The sequence below is a fragment of the Lutjanus erythropterus genome, chromosome 2 (genome assembly GCF_056507025.1).
Source record: "Lutjanus erythropterus isolate fLutEry1 chromosome 2, fLutEry1.hap2, whole genome shotgun sequence".
Taxonomy (NCBI): domain Eukaryota; kingdom Metazoa; phylum Chordata; class Actinopteri; order Lutjaniformes; family Lutjanidae; genus Lutjanus; species Lutjanus erythropterus.
This window is the reverse complement of record NC_139318.1, coordinates 34,643,426-34,658,215: the sequence shown is the minus strand read 5'-3', so window position 1 is coordinate 34,658,215 and position 14,790 is coordinate 34,643,426. Positions and strand designations below refer to the sequence as shown.

The 14,790-nt window shown below is 38.5% G+C and overlaps 1 protein-coding gene across 2 annotated transcripts in view; it reads right to left on the bottom strand.

The window, feature by feature from the left end:
* asic1b (acid-sensing (proton-gated) ion channel 1b) overlaps positions 1 to 14,790 on the bottom strand; it is a 233,644-nt gene that overhangs the window by 21,560 nt on the left and 197,294 nt on the right. For both annotated transcript variants that reach the window (XM_084737987.1, XM_084737976.1), the window contains one exon: positions 7,270 to 7,397. In XM_084737987.1, the coding sequence (XP_084594113.1) occupies positions 7,270 to 7,397 (128 nt within the window). The remainder of the gene's footprint in view (positions 1 to 7,269; positions 7,398 to 14,790) is intronic.

The following is a 14,790-nucleotide window of genomic DNA, read 5'->3' as shown; positions in this document are numbered from 1 at the left end:
TATAAAGTCCATTTTTGTGACTAAACCTAACTGCTGACACTCTTCATTGGTAATGTTGTTTTTAGAGTAATTGAAGATCAACCTGTAGGTATGAGGATGTGTTGGATATAATGGACATGTGCCAAATGGGTGAGGGCGGAGAAAAAAATACTGCTTTTGATTTTGATTATTGAAATTGAATGCTCATTTTGATCGATTTTTCATGTAATATTGAAGTCCTTACAGCCCTGTAAGACTGTGATCTCAGTTCCATGTTTATTAAATAATTGAGCGAGAGAGAGCAAACAAAAAGGGTAGAAAAAAAAGAGGAAAGGGGAGAATCAGAAAGACTCAGTGGACAGCAAAAGAGGAGGATGAACACAAGCTGGGAGAAGAAACATTTTGAGGTTTCTGCTATTCATGTTAAGTAGGGCAAAATTGCAGATTTTCTTTTGTGGGATCATGGTGAGTGACAGCTTGGCCAGCTGAAAAGACCCCAACCATTTTACACTACAGGACTGCTGAAGCAGGGAGTTGAATGACTGTGAGCAAACTGCATTAGATTAATGAAGAGTGAGCCTGCCAGCCAATGAAATAAATAAATAAATGGAGGGAGAAAGAGTGAGAGAGAGAGAGAGGGGAATCATATTAAAAAGACAGGAACTGTATTAGATGAATTGTAATGACTGTTGGAGAGGAAAAAAGTCAGGGAGCTAGTGAGAAATGGAGAAAAACAAAGAGGGACAGTTTCCTGCAGACGCGACATTGGCAGCATGCAAAATCCTGCTGCAGCCCGCCGACACTGGAACGCCCTCACTAGTGGGGTTGGACGTGGAAGGACTGAGATCACCCTAAAATCCATCCCTTTCTCTCCTCCATTCATTATGCATGGTTCTGTAGCATATTAGGGCTCAGAGTATATGATTTGTCTGGCTGTATGCTCGCCATCACACCCGCAGAATTATTCACACTTCACTGGAATAACTTACACACACTTCATTTCACTGAGAAAGACAGACTTCCACAGAACAGACTGGGGAAAGTTCATGTTTTTATAAAAATGTTAAAGGGATTGTTCAGATCATTTTAAGCAGGGCTGTATGAGGTATCGATAGTCAGTGTATTACCTACAAAAGATGGTGCACCCTGTTTGGACAAGCAGAGAGAAGTATCAGCATGGAAGCTAATCAATAAACTGCAGTGGACAGGGTCAGAAGCAAAATGTATTTTCAAAAAAATCTATATCAGTTTAAATGTACACTACACTTAGAATATTTTAACCACTTTAACTTGCTGTCAGACCGCCTTTAACAGTGGGAAACCACCATTACAAAAGTTAAACATTACTCTCTCGTGCTCAACCAGACTCCATTGGCAAAAAAAGTAATTTTACCTTGCAGTACTCAGGAATTGCTGGTTTACCTCTGCCTCGATCTGTTTGTGATTATGTTACTGTGCGACTTTTAACCTTTTAAAACACCAAGGTCACACAATAAAACAAAGTAACAGATCAAGGCAGCAGTAGACAAGGATCTCCTGTGTTCTGTGTGCGTTCTGCGAAGTAAAATTATCAATTTTGCCAATGGAGTCGGGGCGGCTTGGAAAGAGGAACATTTGGCTCATCAGAAAAGCCTGTCTGACAGCAAGGTAAATCATTGAAAAATATTCTAAATTTAGCACACACTTGTCACAGTCTTGAGGTCTTGGTTATTTACTTCCTGTTTTATTCTGGTAAAGTCTCCCCTCAAGTATTTTTGTTGTCTATACGTCCTGTCTTTGTCCGTTTTCCCGATCTTTTGATATCTGACTGTTTGCATCTGTCCTTGATTGTTTCCACTTGCCGCTGGTCAGCCCTCCAGTGTATTTAGTTGTGTGTATCTTCCCTCCAAAGTTGTCAGTTCATCTTCCTTTGTACGCTGAGCATCCTAGTGTTCACTTGTACACCTTTTTGGATCTGTTCCTAATGTTTTTCCCTCTGTGTTTTATGGCTTGTTACCTGTTTTTGACTTTTGGATTTGTAACTTTTGGACTTTTCTCTGGCTTGATGCCTCCTGCTATATCTAAGTGTAAACCCATTTTGTTTATTAAGTGTAATAATAATTAATAATAATTAATTTTAAATTATAAGCAGCTACAGCTCTGCCTCTCTACCGCTACTGCTTGGCAAACTCTGATAACACTTAAACTAAGAACAGGTACCTCATACAACCCCACTTCAAATAAAATGAACAATTGCTTTCAGGCCCCAATTATCAGACCTGAACAAGGTCTCCAAGGTCTCCAAGGGACCCACAATCATGAACAGTATCCTCGATTGCACTGTGGGTTTGGTAAATATAAAGGGAATGTCTTCACACTTAAGGCTCAGCTGTCAATTGTCAGCAGACCAAACAGCTTCAGCAAGCAGCATCTTTACAACTATTACATTATTGATGTGACAGACTTTTTGCCTTCTGTGTGAAATTCAGGATTGATTCGCAGCCAAAATTATGTTTTTAACCTCCTTTGTGTGAAATCAGAAAAGCATTCGTCCTTCAAAACACAGCATCATGCTGATAGTGCAGTGCTTACAGTGTGGGACGCCTCATTTCAACAAAGGCCTTGAACAGAGCCAGTGACAAATATGTTACTCTGCTGCGTGGCTCAATCACTGAGGCGTAGTGTGACCTGACCACTGTGAATACTCAGATTCAGGAAACATTTTGCAAGTATAAGACGGATTTTTCCTTTACTTGAGTAGAAGTACAAATACAACAATAGTAAAATACCCCCTTACAAGTCAGAAAATAGACTGATTATTACATATTACATTATTAGATTGTCTGCACTGATGCAGCTGTGAAAGTTACAATTTACTGTTGTAGCTCTTCGAGGTGGAACTAATTTTGGCTAATTTATACACCATTCATACACCATAATTTAGTCCAGTGCTGTCCAACTCATGGCTTTGGCACCTTCCAAAGGGTCCCAATATAATTCTCAGGGGTCACGGGATTACTTTTGAGGACAGGAGGCATAAAGAAAGAAAGTTCTTCTGCATGAATTGAGATTGAGGAACCTTGTGACTGCTGGCATGTGGTCTTACCCTTTAATGATTTCTTGTGATCATAATTCACTCGCAGATATTTCCTAAGACTGGTCCAATGCTCTAACTCAATGTGTTGTTTGAAATTGGTTACTGATGTGACATTCAAACTTGTTTTTTTTTTTTTTTTCAGATCTGGCTGCAGATCTACATAAAAATGTGACATTTTGTCTGTTGGAATCTGGACGGATTTGATCATAAAGCTCTTTCAAATATTAATATGAACTGGCTTCAGCAGTCCTGGAAGCTGGATCTGATTTGCAGGTGCCAAAAACACAACGCAAGTTGCAAATGGATATGTTCATTCAACAAAATTCACCAAAAGCATAAGTTTGTTAAATGAACACACTCACGCACAACACTGATTAAACTAGGGCTGCAACTTTTATGAAATTAATTAAATTTGATTAATAGTTGTTTGAATGTGTTTGTGAAAAATCAGTGTTTCCCAAAGCCCAAGATGAAATCCTCAAATGTCTTGTTTTTATCACAGCCCAAAGATATTCAGTTTACTGTCTGAGAAGAGTAAACAAACCAAAAATATTCACATTTAACAAGCTGAAATCAGATAATTTTGACCTTTGCCTTAAAAAAATTACTCAAACCAATGAATCCATTATCAAAATAGTTGGTGATAATTTAATATTCAATTAACTGATTAATTGTTGCAGCTCTAGATTAAGCCTTTCTTTAATCATTGCTTTTTGTGAAATATCAGATCATTTTATCTCTTTAGACCTCAAACAGTTCAGAGAGGATATCACCTTTGGTGGAACTGCTAACAAGTTGTAGACACAGTGTTTTTTTGTGAGGGGTCACAAGCCAACAATGCATTGTGTTTTATAAATTCATCATCTTAGTCTTACAGGTAACCAGTACCTACATCTATGAGACAAACATGGAGTAGAAAGTACAACATTTGACTTTGTAAAGTAGTAAAATAGGTATAAACAAGCAAATGTTCGGTTCATGGATAAATTCTTAAACCTGCAGTGCAGAACGTTTGTCTCCCCCCCTCTGGCAGTGAGAGTGTTTACACAAACACTACTAACACGTGCTCATGATATGACGTATGGCTACAGGTGAGCTCGCTGTCATCTCCCCAGCTCCCCGCAGTGCTCTTGTCAAACGTTCCCATGCAAACATTGGCAGATAATTATATTAATCCATTATTTTGTAAATGTAATAGCTACATAGCCAACATAGTCCGTCTGTCAGTCCATCCTCTACAAAATTTTTAGCCATCTTTGTCCTCTGTGTGGAACACTCTCTTTTTTTAAAAAAAAAAAAAAAAAAATGTAATCCTTCCTTTGAATGCTGAGTTTTCTTTTTTATCCAGGGTCACAGATTTTTCTTGGACATTTCTCAGGTTATCTGGCCATGCTCCTTGTTGCTGTAGCCTACTCGGTTGCTACAGTTGCTCCGTCCCTCAGCTTTGGCAAACCAATCATTGCTGGTTGGTGCAATACACATCACTGTGTGACAGAATGTGAATGTCACCAAAGACACCAGACTTTAAAAACTCTGGCAGTCTGAAAAGAGATTTGCATGGCTGTGATAGCCTTAATCGGCATTGTGTAAACTCGTTTGGCAAGGGCTTGGATGTAACAAATGTTCATTTATATGTAAAAGTTCTGCACTCCAGCTTTAAATGATAACTGGTTTGCAGTCAGCACCATTTTGCTGTTTGTGTACAGTAAATCCACTGTGTGTTCAGTTCACTCTGTGACCTCTGTGACAACCATGCAGCCTGGGTGACTGGACCTGAATGTTAAAATCCATGTAGAGCAGGGAATTGGGTGACATTTCTCATTGGTTTCAGCATTAGCCTCCTTTTCAGATTACAGGAAGTCATTAGATTCAATATTCATATAAAATATAACTTAATGGAGCTTTAAATACATTCAGAGTGTGTCCCATTTCCCCTGACATCATTAAACCCACAGAGGGTTTCTGATAAGCTCGCTAAGTGAACAGCTTGTGCTCACTGTTTAAATTTCACATGATTGAAATAGTGACTGGCCAGTGAAAGTTCAGCAAAGCTCCCAGTCTGTTGCGGAGTGATGGGGGGCAGGTGAGGGCAGAGCCATCAGGAGTGCCTCAGAGGGACCAGAGAGATCTTCCAGATGGTTGTGGATCAAGGGGAGTGAGAAGTAGAGAGTGAGTGCTGCTGGGAAACAGGCCAAGGTTTGATCACCCCTTGCAGGGTCACCTGGGTCACGCAGGATGTCTGAGGCTGAAAGCCCTAAAACACTCCCAGTAATCCCAGTATGAAGTACATCATTAATGACAGCCAGTCTAAGAGTTTTTGTACAGTTGTATGTTCACACTATAAACCAATAGCAAAGCCAGATGGTCTAAAGCAGGCTGTATTAACTCAGCAATGACAATGAAACAAAAATAAAACAACAAAAGAGCAAAATCACATTGGTATCTGGTATCACACTGGAAACCTCAGCATGAATCCAGTAAGTCCATGAGTTCACACCTGGAATTACAAGCGTCTGAGAGTGACCACTTGTAATTGGATCTCAATTTCCCACTATTTGTGTAAGAAAAACATATAGCTACATCATTCCATTTGCAAAGAGATCAAGAGATAATTTAATGTATAACATTTGCCGAATTTACAAGAAGACCTCTTTAACAAAGTTTATAAAGTTTCTCGTAACTCAACAACTCACAATTGGGATACTTTATAGGAAGTCTGGGGACTTTCTCCACGAGCAACAAAGAAGGAGCTTTTATTGGTTAACATAAGACATAAGACATAAGACAAACTGACCCAATGTTTATTTTACACGGAAAGAAAAAACTTAATATATTAAATTGAATGACGAGTTGAAAAGAAGGCACAAATGATTTAGAATTTGCTGTAGCTGTTTCACCCCCCACACATTGCCACATAAACAACAAAATACTCAAAATGACGTCAAAATCTCTAGGTGGACTAAGACCTAACTCAAAGGCTATGAGAAAGTTTTGCTGAATAATACATAATATAATCTATATTTATTATTATGCAGATGAGACACAACTTTATGTAACCATAAAATCAGGAACCACCAGCGGTCTGACATTATCAAAGAAGAGAAATCAGAAATAAGTTTGGGTCATTAAACACATTATACATCTAATAACTTGGATCCCTCCATTAAGCCAGAAATTTAAGCGTTGTCTTTAATTCAAAGTTTTGATTATCATGTTAATGAGGTAGTTCAGTTCAGTTTTTACCACTCAGGGTTGTTTCAAAAATTGGATCATTTTTACCATTCTCTGAAGTACGGTTGTCAAACATATTGATACTTCAATACCTTTTGCGATATCACATGATTAAAATGTTACAGTCTTCTTTAATTTTAATATGGGAAGTCCCAAAGCTATAAAAAATGAATTAAGTGCTAATTCAAGAACTCAGTTCAGTTCAGTCTTTATTATCCTGCCTGAAACTAGGCTTGGAGCAAAACCGGTGTTCAGTGACTTTTTCTGCAGGTTGTTAAGAAAAATGCCTATATCCTATTTTGTGTATGTCGGGGACATTTTTCTTTTTGTCTTGGTATTGAAAGAGGTATTGAGTATCTGTTTTTAACATTAGCATTCTATCAGCGTTTAAAACTACTGTGACAACTACTCTGAAGTTTTATTCATTACTTTTAAATCGTACCATGCTCCAGCATACATTTATGGGCTTTTGTGCTCTTGAACTCAGATCTTACAACAAAACTCTGCGAGCAGTCCCCCGACCCAGACTTACAACTAAAGAAGACTGTGTATCTGCCGGCAGGGCACCAAAACTCTGAAACACCATTCTTGTTGAAATTCATCTTGCTACCTCAGTAACTTCCTTCAAATCCCTTCCAAAAACATTGGATTTCACATTCAACTTTTTACTTTGCATTGTATCAATCATCTTTTCTATATTAATGGCTGTGTTTTTTGTTTGTGTGTGTGTGTTTTTATGAAGCACTTTGTGACATTGTTTTGGAAAAAGCATTACAAATAAAGGTTATTCTCATTATCATAATGGAGTGGCTCATTATATGTCTGCATCCTTTTGACAGTGCAAGAAAAAAAATTGATTTACTGACAACCACAAAACTGAATTAAAAGACCAATATTAAGTTGCAATTTCTCTCCTGATAAAGTGCTGAGATATATTTTTGTGTTTTCTGTGTTTGATTTCTGTTAGCTTTCCCAAGACGTACCCGTTGTTCCTGACAGGAGACAAAGGTCTGAAACCCCGGCGCCACTCCAAAGCCCAGCTGGTCTATGAACGGCGGCTCATCCTGGGTGTGGATCTGAACTTTGATCCCTGCTTCAAACGACGTCTCGTCTGTTGACGACAAGAGGTTAGGACATTTACAACAGGGATGATGATTTGTATGCAAACATTGGTCTGCATGATACATCCAGCAGCAGCAGTTGTTGTTACTAATGAAATGTAGAAAAGGCCTTGCAGCAGTGGACTTTTCAGACAGTGAGTGAAAAACAAGCCAAAGACAAAATCTAAAAACCAAAATATACACATGAGAAATAGCTTGCAGTCGTATTTGAGCTTGAAAGAAGAAGTCGTGGGGAGTAGTTGCTTATTCATTAGGTTTACTGATAGGTTGACAAACACACTGTGATCTGTGAGGAGTTAACAATAGCCGGATGAGGAGTGAAAGGATAGAGAAGATGGACTTCCTAAGTAGGGCAGCTGATGACAATACGTGCCCCACAGGAGTCTTATTTACTGCAGGGGGGTGACTGAAAGTGAATGGATAAATTAATAAATAAATGATGAGGAGGATAAAAGGAAAATCGATACAGCTGACAGCTTCCTATTCTATAGCACTCTGCTGTATAGATTTTAAATGAAGCAGATGGCCTCTTTTGATTCTGGGATCGGAGGAACATCATGATGACATGGTGACTCAAACACACACTTGTGCAAACACAGTTCTATCACACATGCAGAGACCTGGTGCTGCTTATCATGGTGATGGCAGGCTGGATTCAAGAGATTTAGGTCCTTTGAGCGCTGGCTCGGGGATAAAGTAGGATGTCTGTTTCCTGCCGCTTTTCCTCCCTGCTTGTCACTCGGCATCGCCTTCTAAGTGCTGGGCCTTCTCACTATTTTCAATTAAAGAGCTCAGGGATGCGGCTGGAATTTACCAAGAAAGCTTCGACAAAGAGCGACAGACTTTAACTGTTACACATTGCTCTTCTGAGACGGGATACAAAGCCATTTCCTGCTGCTGCCAAGACAAACGCTCGCGGCTTAGTGCATCACATATACATAAGCAGCGCCCAAGCTCCTGCTCGCAAACGCGCGTGTCATCTTTAAGTCATGGCCATCTGTCATCCAATTGGAACAATGATACGTGGACTGAACCTTGGAATGAAAGGGAAAGTTGATCATACTTGAAACTGTACAAGGATGCTCAGCTGGCCTCAGAGTTATTGCATTATCAGTGCTTTGTTGTGAAAGAAGTTCAAGTATGTAACAATTACTTAGTAAATTTCTTTACAAAAATAGTTGCTGTAACCCGGAGATGCTATGGTTTAAAGATTATCAAGACTGTGGAGAATCTCGTATTATACCTTATAAAAATATATCATCACACCTGCCCACTCACATTTTCTTTGATTTCTCTTTTTTAATTTCATGATCATGCTGAGCTCTCTCAGTATTATTATGTGACGACAGTGACTCACTGGTTGCCACTGCTGCTTCATGGCATGAAGGGTAGGAAGCACCCAGCAGAGTTGTTCCTGTGAGGAACTGGTATGGGTATTGAGAACTAATAACCAGTACTAAATTGGCACAAATTCCTGATTGGTCAGTGCCAAAATATCGATAAGCTCCTACAATGCTTATTGTTATTTATGTAATGTTACATAAACAGCTGACAGGGCAAAATGTTCAATGTTGAAGTGCGAACTTCACTAAATTGGATGAAAATGGAACTAACTGCAATAACTCACAAACTCATCTACAATTTAAAGCTACTACAAGGGACTTTCATCTTGTGTTGATTTTGGAGGCTCCTGTGGACAAAAGAGGTAGTTTTTCCCACCATAATAACCACAAAATATATAGTCAAAAATAAAATGAAATGAAAGAAAAATCTGGTTAAACTGTTTAATGTACTACTCGCTGTAACTTTGACAGGGAAAATGTAATCACATAGTCATCTAATTTCACTGAGAATCCAACCTTGTGGCAGCCATTATGAATAATTGAATAGAAATGGCCAATCTTTTCACTGCTGATCTCCTTTGCTCGTCTAGGTTTTACAGAGGCATCAGTATTAAATTGAGACTGTTTCATAATCAGTTAAAATCTCCTTGTAGTAGCTTTAACTTTTCAGTTTGTACTGCAAAAAAAGATAAATAAATAACTGCTGAATCTTTTCACATCTTTTCAAGACATGTCTTTTTTCACAGCAGCTCCGTCGGTCAGTCATCGTTCCTCAAAAATTCCCCAACCTTTGGCAGCCACAATTTTCACCCTAGATGACTGAAATCTGGCATTGAGGTCAGGTGTGTGTGTGTGTATCTGTGAAGGTGTGTGTCTTCACGCCAATTAGCCAAAAACGGGGCGTGGCAATGGGAGTGGCCTATCACAAAAAGGAGTTCCAAATGGATTTACAAACTACCACAAGATTTTGTGGAAACGTTCATGAGCTAAAAGACAGCTGATTAGCTGTTTATGGCAGCTGGCTAAAGTTGGGCATGCCAGTGGGCATGGTCAATAATAAAAAGGCCTACAACTTCTAAATAGAGTTACGTATGACCACTCTTATAAAAGTTAGTTATTTAGTTGTACACTCTTGTGGGAGGCATCAGTGCATTCAGCAGAATACTGTTTTTGACTTGTGACTTATGCCCCACATCTTTACTTTAACCATGCCCCCTTGCTAACTCAAACTGATTGTTTCAGACACTTGTGTCACTCATCATTGGACTAAGCAGAGTTCATTTTTCATTGGTGATTCATTGGTGGTCTGTCATAGAGCCTTATGGGAGGCATCACTGGATTTTTTATGAGTTTAGTTTATGTTTCAGCTGGAGCGACACAATGCCACCCCTTATACAGAGGTCAAGTGTGTGTATCTGTATTAATATCTCTATCAATGAATTTGTAATGATACCCATCCCCGTGTGGATTTCATGTTCTCTGTGTGTCTGCCTGGTTTGCTCCTGTTTCCTCCCACAGTCCAGAGACATGCAGATCAGGTGAGGTAAAAACTCTAAACTGGCTGTTAGACTGACACGTTCATGGACTGGCATCCCAGGAGATACCTTATCAGCTGTGCATACTCCCTGTTCTTTGCTCAAACCATGTTAAAACTAATTTCTATGCATAGAATGTGATTTATCAACGTCTTCTTGCGCTTCGTAATGTGAATGTAGAAACTCTACTGACCAAGAATAACAACAATCCCTTAATGGCACACAGGTGTAATCTTAGACGCACAAACCCAAACTCTGGTGTCAATCAGCAACATGGTGGCAGATTAACCCCAGTAGACTCAGTTTCTCTCTTTATCTTTGAAATGAGCCTGAGCGTTTAATGAACTATTTTCAGATCAACTGTATCAATCAATGAGGAAAAAGTTAGGTAAACTACAGTTCTTGTAGATATTTTTGCATGTATTTACTTCGTACTGTATTTTGTTTGTATTTAGAAAACAAAGTAAAAAGAGAAATTATGTCTTTACGTCTACATTCCATCTACTTTCTCTACTACTGCTACCTATAACGTGACATAAGAGACACAGAAGGTCTGCTAAAAATAAAAAATCTGCAGTAATAACTAACAATTTGGGTACCATTGACTTTCATATGTTTTATCCAAAGCCTCATTCACACAGGAGTAGTATTACTGCAGACCTCTAGAAACGTGTAATAATTGTGGATCTGTGATCTTAATCCTGTGAAAATCTGCCACGTCTGTAACTTGTAAAGTATTAGCATCTCTGTGGTTTAGGGCTGTATTTATTCTTCTTAACATCTGTTTTCTGCTGTCAGACAACTGGACAAGCAGAGAATCGGCTATACTGACATTTAAAATGAGTGACGATGACAGAGAAGGTTAGGAGCGACACAAGGCTGTCACATTCAAGAACAGCCACAAAGCATCTGTTACATGATCTAAACGAGCTGCAAATGTGTATTTATGCAGAAAGTCGGCAAAACAACTCTAAACTATATTATTAATGTGGCAGCTGAAGAACAGATGCTCCGCTTTTGAAACATCGATGTTACACAGAGCCTTGACATCATATTAGGGGAATAATGTCAGTAAATTACAGTCTGTTAAAAACAGACTCTGCATATCCCTTGCAAATGTACCATGCAGCACACAGATGTGGGGGAGTAATTTCTAAATCTTGTGAGGTCCCATGGTAATATTAGTCCTGTGCGAGTAGGACGTACGCCAGGTATATTTCCTGTCATGCTGAAACTGTGAAAAACATTTAAAAGCAAACTGAGATCAAAATGCCTATTTTGCATGCTGCAAGTCTTTGTCTGTCACCTGTTTAAATACTGTATGTTTACTTATTTATCTGTGGGTAAACCACTTGTGTAGGTGTCAAATAAATATCAGGTAAGCATACTTTTCATATACAGCTGTGATAATCTCAGGGTCTCAGCCACGAGATGTTAACCGAGAGAAAGTTAGATGTTTACAGCGTAACAAAACAGGCACATCATTTTGTTTTCACTTTGGTGGTAGGCAGACCTTGACGAATTGTGCACGCCATGTCACTCGTGGCCTTACCACTTTCACTCATAAAAACCACCTGTAAAGCAACCAATTCAGTGCGTAAATAATGTAAACCTTGTAGCACGCAATGTAACATTAATAATCCATAGAAAAACACAGAAAAAGTGACATATGTCCAAAAATCCTTTGTAGCAGCAGCTACGTGAAGTCTGTTAGGACCTTCCGAGGGAAGCGTTGACCATATATGGCATTCCCAGCGTGTTTCTGCATGTAAATGAGCCTGTACGTGCAGAAGGAGATGGATGAATAGGTGTGTCTGATCATTGTTCACTGTGTGCAGTTGTGCGTGTACATGTTTGATAAATACCAATGTTCTTGTTCTTACAGACAGTTCCACTGCACACATTTGAACTTGCACGCTTTGATAAATGAGGCCCCAGGTGTTTGAACTGGCACATTATGCATTGCAGGCATCGAGCCAGATTAAACAAGTAGGGAATAAAGGCTGTTATAATAGGGCTAATCAATGGCCAATCTGCATCATTTCGGTATTAATACGTTTGGAAAAACAATCAAAGGCTGATATTCAAGGAATCTGAGATTGATATTATTCCTGACTTTAAAACAGTAGTGTCTCGTTTCATTAACTCCCACTGCTTTGTATCAGTTTCACTATAAGGCTTTCAACAGGTGATATTGAGCGTGGCCAGCATAATAAATTGAAAACTGCGAACCAATCACCTTGATAAAACAAAAACAAAACACACATTTGTTACGCCAACAAAGTTCAGTACAAAAAGTGACTCCTGACAACAATATAAACCATCATGAAATAATACAAAAATAATTTGAATACAGGTTTCCTACACATTTTCTGTTTCAGAATTCAATACGTTATTAGACTTCTCATTAGACTTTTCAGACCACATTTGACATCTGAGTACAAAGAGCTAGATGTTTATTATGTGATTTACTGCTTTTAAAATCCAGCTGTTGTTAACATATGTGTTACATTCTGATTATCTATGCAATTATGTTACCAAACACGGCAGCGTAATGGCATACATAATGACAACATAATGGCACACATAATGGTAACATAATAGACTGAGTGGCATAATGAGTGTTCAGTCCACACTTTTATGCAGAAACTTGGGTTATGTGTCACTGTCAAACATCAAAACAGGAAGTAAACTAGCCAGTGCTAGCCATATTCATATTATTTATACATGTTTTATTTCCCCTTAAAGGTACAGTGCATAAGATTTAGGTGGATTTATTGACAGAATGAAGCACAAAAAAGGAACAAAATATTCATAACTATGTTTTCATTAATGTATATTCACCTATAAATGAGGACTGTTGGGTTGTGTTACCTCAGAAAGAGCTGTTTATATCTACATCCACAGTTGTTTCTAGAGTAGCCCACAGCAGACAATGGATATGGACTTTCACCTTTTCTAGCCACAGGGCTTGGAAAGGGAGGGTGAGACAAGATGTTTGCAATCTTAAAGCTCACTGCTGTATGCCACTAAATCCTACAGACTGAATTGAAAGTATGCTTAAAGGACCAGTCTGGAGGATTTAGTGGCACCTAGTGGTAAGCTTGCAGATTGCATTGTCACCTTATTTACTCCCTCCTAAGGCAGCTGCAAAACTCACAAAAAAACGCGACAGGTCGTAACTAAAGTCAGTGTTTGGTTTGTCCGTCCTGGGTTACTGTAGAAACATTGCTGTGCAAGATGGCTGCCTCCATGGAAGAAGCAGATCTAAATGGCTCATTCAAACATACTTATGAAATTTACACTAAATCTCTGCTATATTCTGCAAATAAATTCCTCCAAATCCTTAATATTAAATGTTAAATCTTTTAATATTTGGTTATTTGTGATGTTATGTAAAGATTTAATTAATTAATAAAATTAATTTGGTTACAGATGTCTGGTTTTGGGCACTGGGGCAGAGCTGTATTGCAGGCCGTAACATACAGGTATAGAGGTGGCTCTGCATAGGAGTGAGTGTTCAGTTGCACGCCATACTTTGTGTGCTGCTTTCAATGACATCAAGCTTGCTCTGGCCTGTGCTCTTTCACACAGTGGTACACTGGTGGTACTTGGCTGTGCTGGCTACCTGCTCCAAATGCAGTGAAAAACACTCTACTTCAGGGCTGCACAATTAATCAAACTATTATTAAAATCGCAAAATGGCCAAACGCAATGTCCAAATTGCAAAAGCTGCAATTTTTTGATAACGGTAAAAATGTGTGAGAAAACAGCATTATAATGAAGTACTGCAGTGCTGCAGAGAGGGTCTGGCCTACAAATCTTGTTTTCCAGATGTAAGAAAATAAGTTTGGTGAATACAGACCTAAACCAAATGTCACATCATCATGATTTTAATAGCTTTTTGCAGTGAAAATGAAAATTGTGAAGCAAAAGTGATAATCCCACTAATTATGAATCATATCACAGTCACAATATCCGTCAAAACAATTGTAATGTGATTTTTCTTTCCAGCATTGTGCAGCCCTACTCCGCTTGTATGACAACTTATTTTTAGAAATTCTGAATTTTATATTTTACATAGTCTGGATTTTTTTTTCCATTCTCTCTTTTCTTTTTCCAGACCTGAAAAATGACTTTATTCAACGTCCATACTTTTCTATACTCTGTAGGAACCTGGTGAATAATGAAAAGTGTTTGAATAAAGTTTTTGACTGTGTATGTAGTTACTGTATCCTTATGTCTCCACTACATTCCCTCCTGTAAAAGTCTTTAATCATTTAATAATCTTACATAAAGAGAACATTATATATTAATATTATTAAATCATTTAGGCCTTGAGTAGATGGAGCTTTATATTTAAATATTACAGTCACATCACACAGCGTTCTGCTCCATGTTTAATGATGATGGTGAACACACTGTTTCTGTGACCATAGTGAACTGTCTTTTTGCATTCATTGCCTGGTGCATATCAAATATTGATGCAAACACACAGCAACATA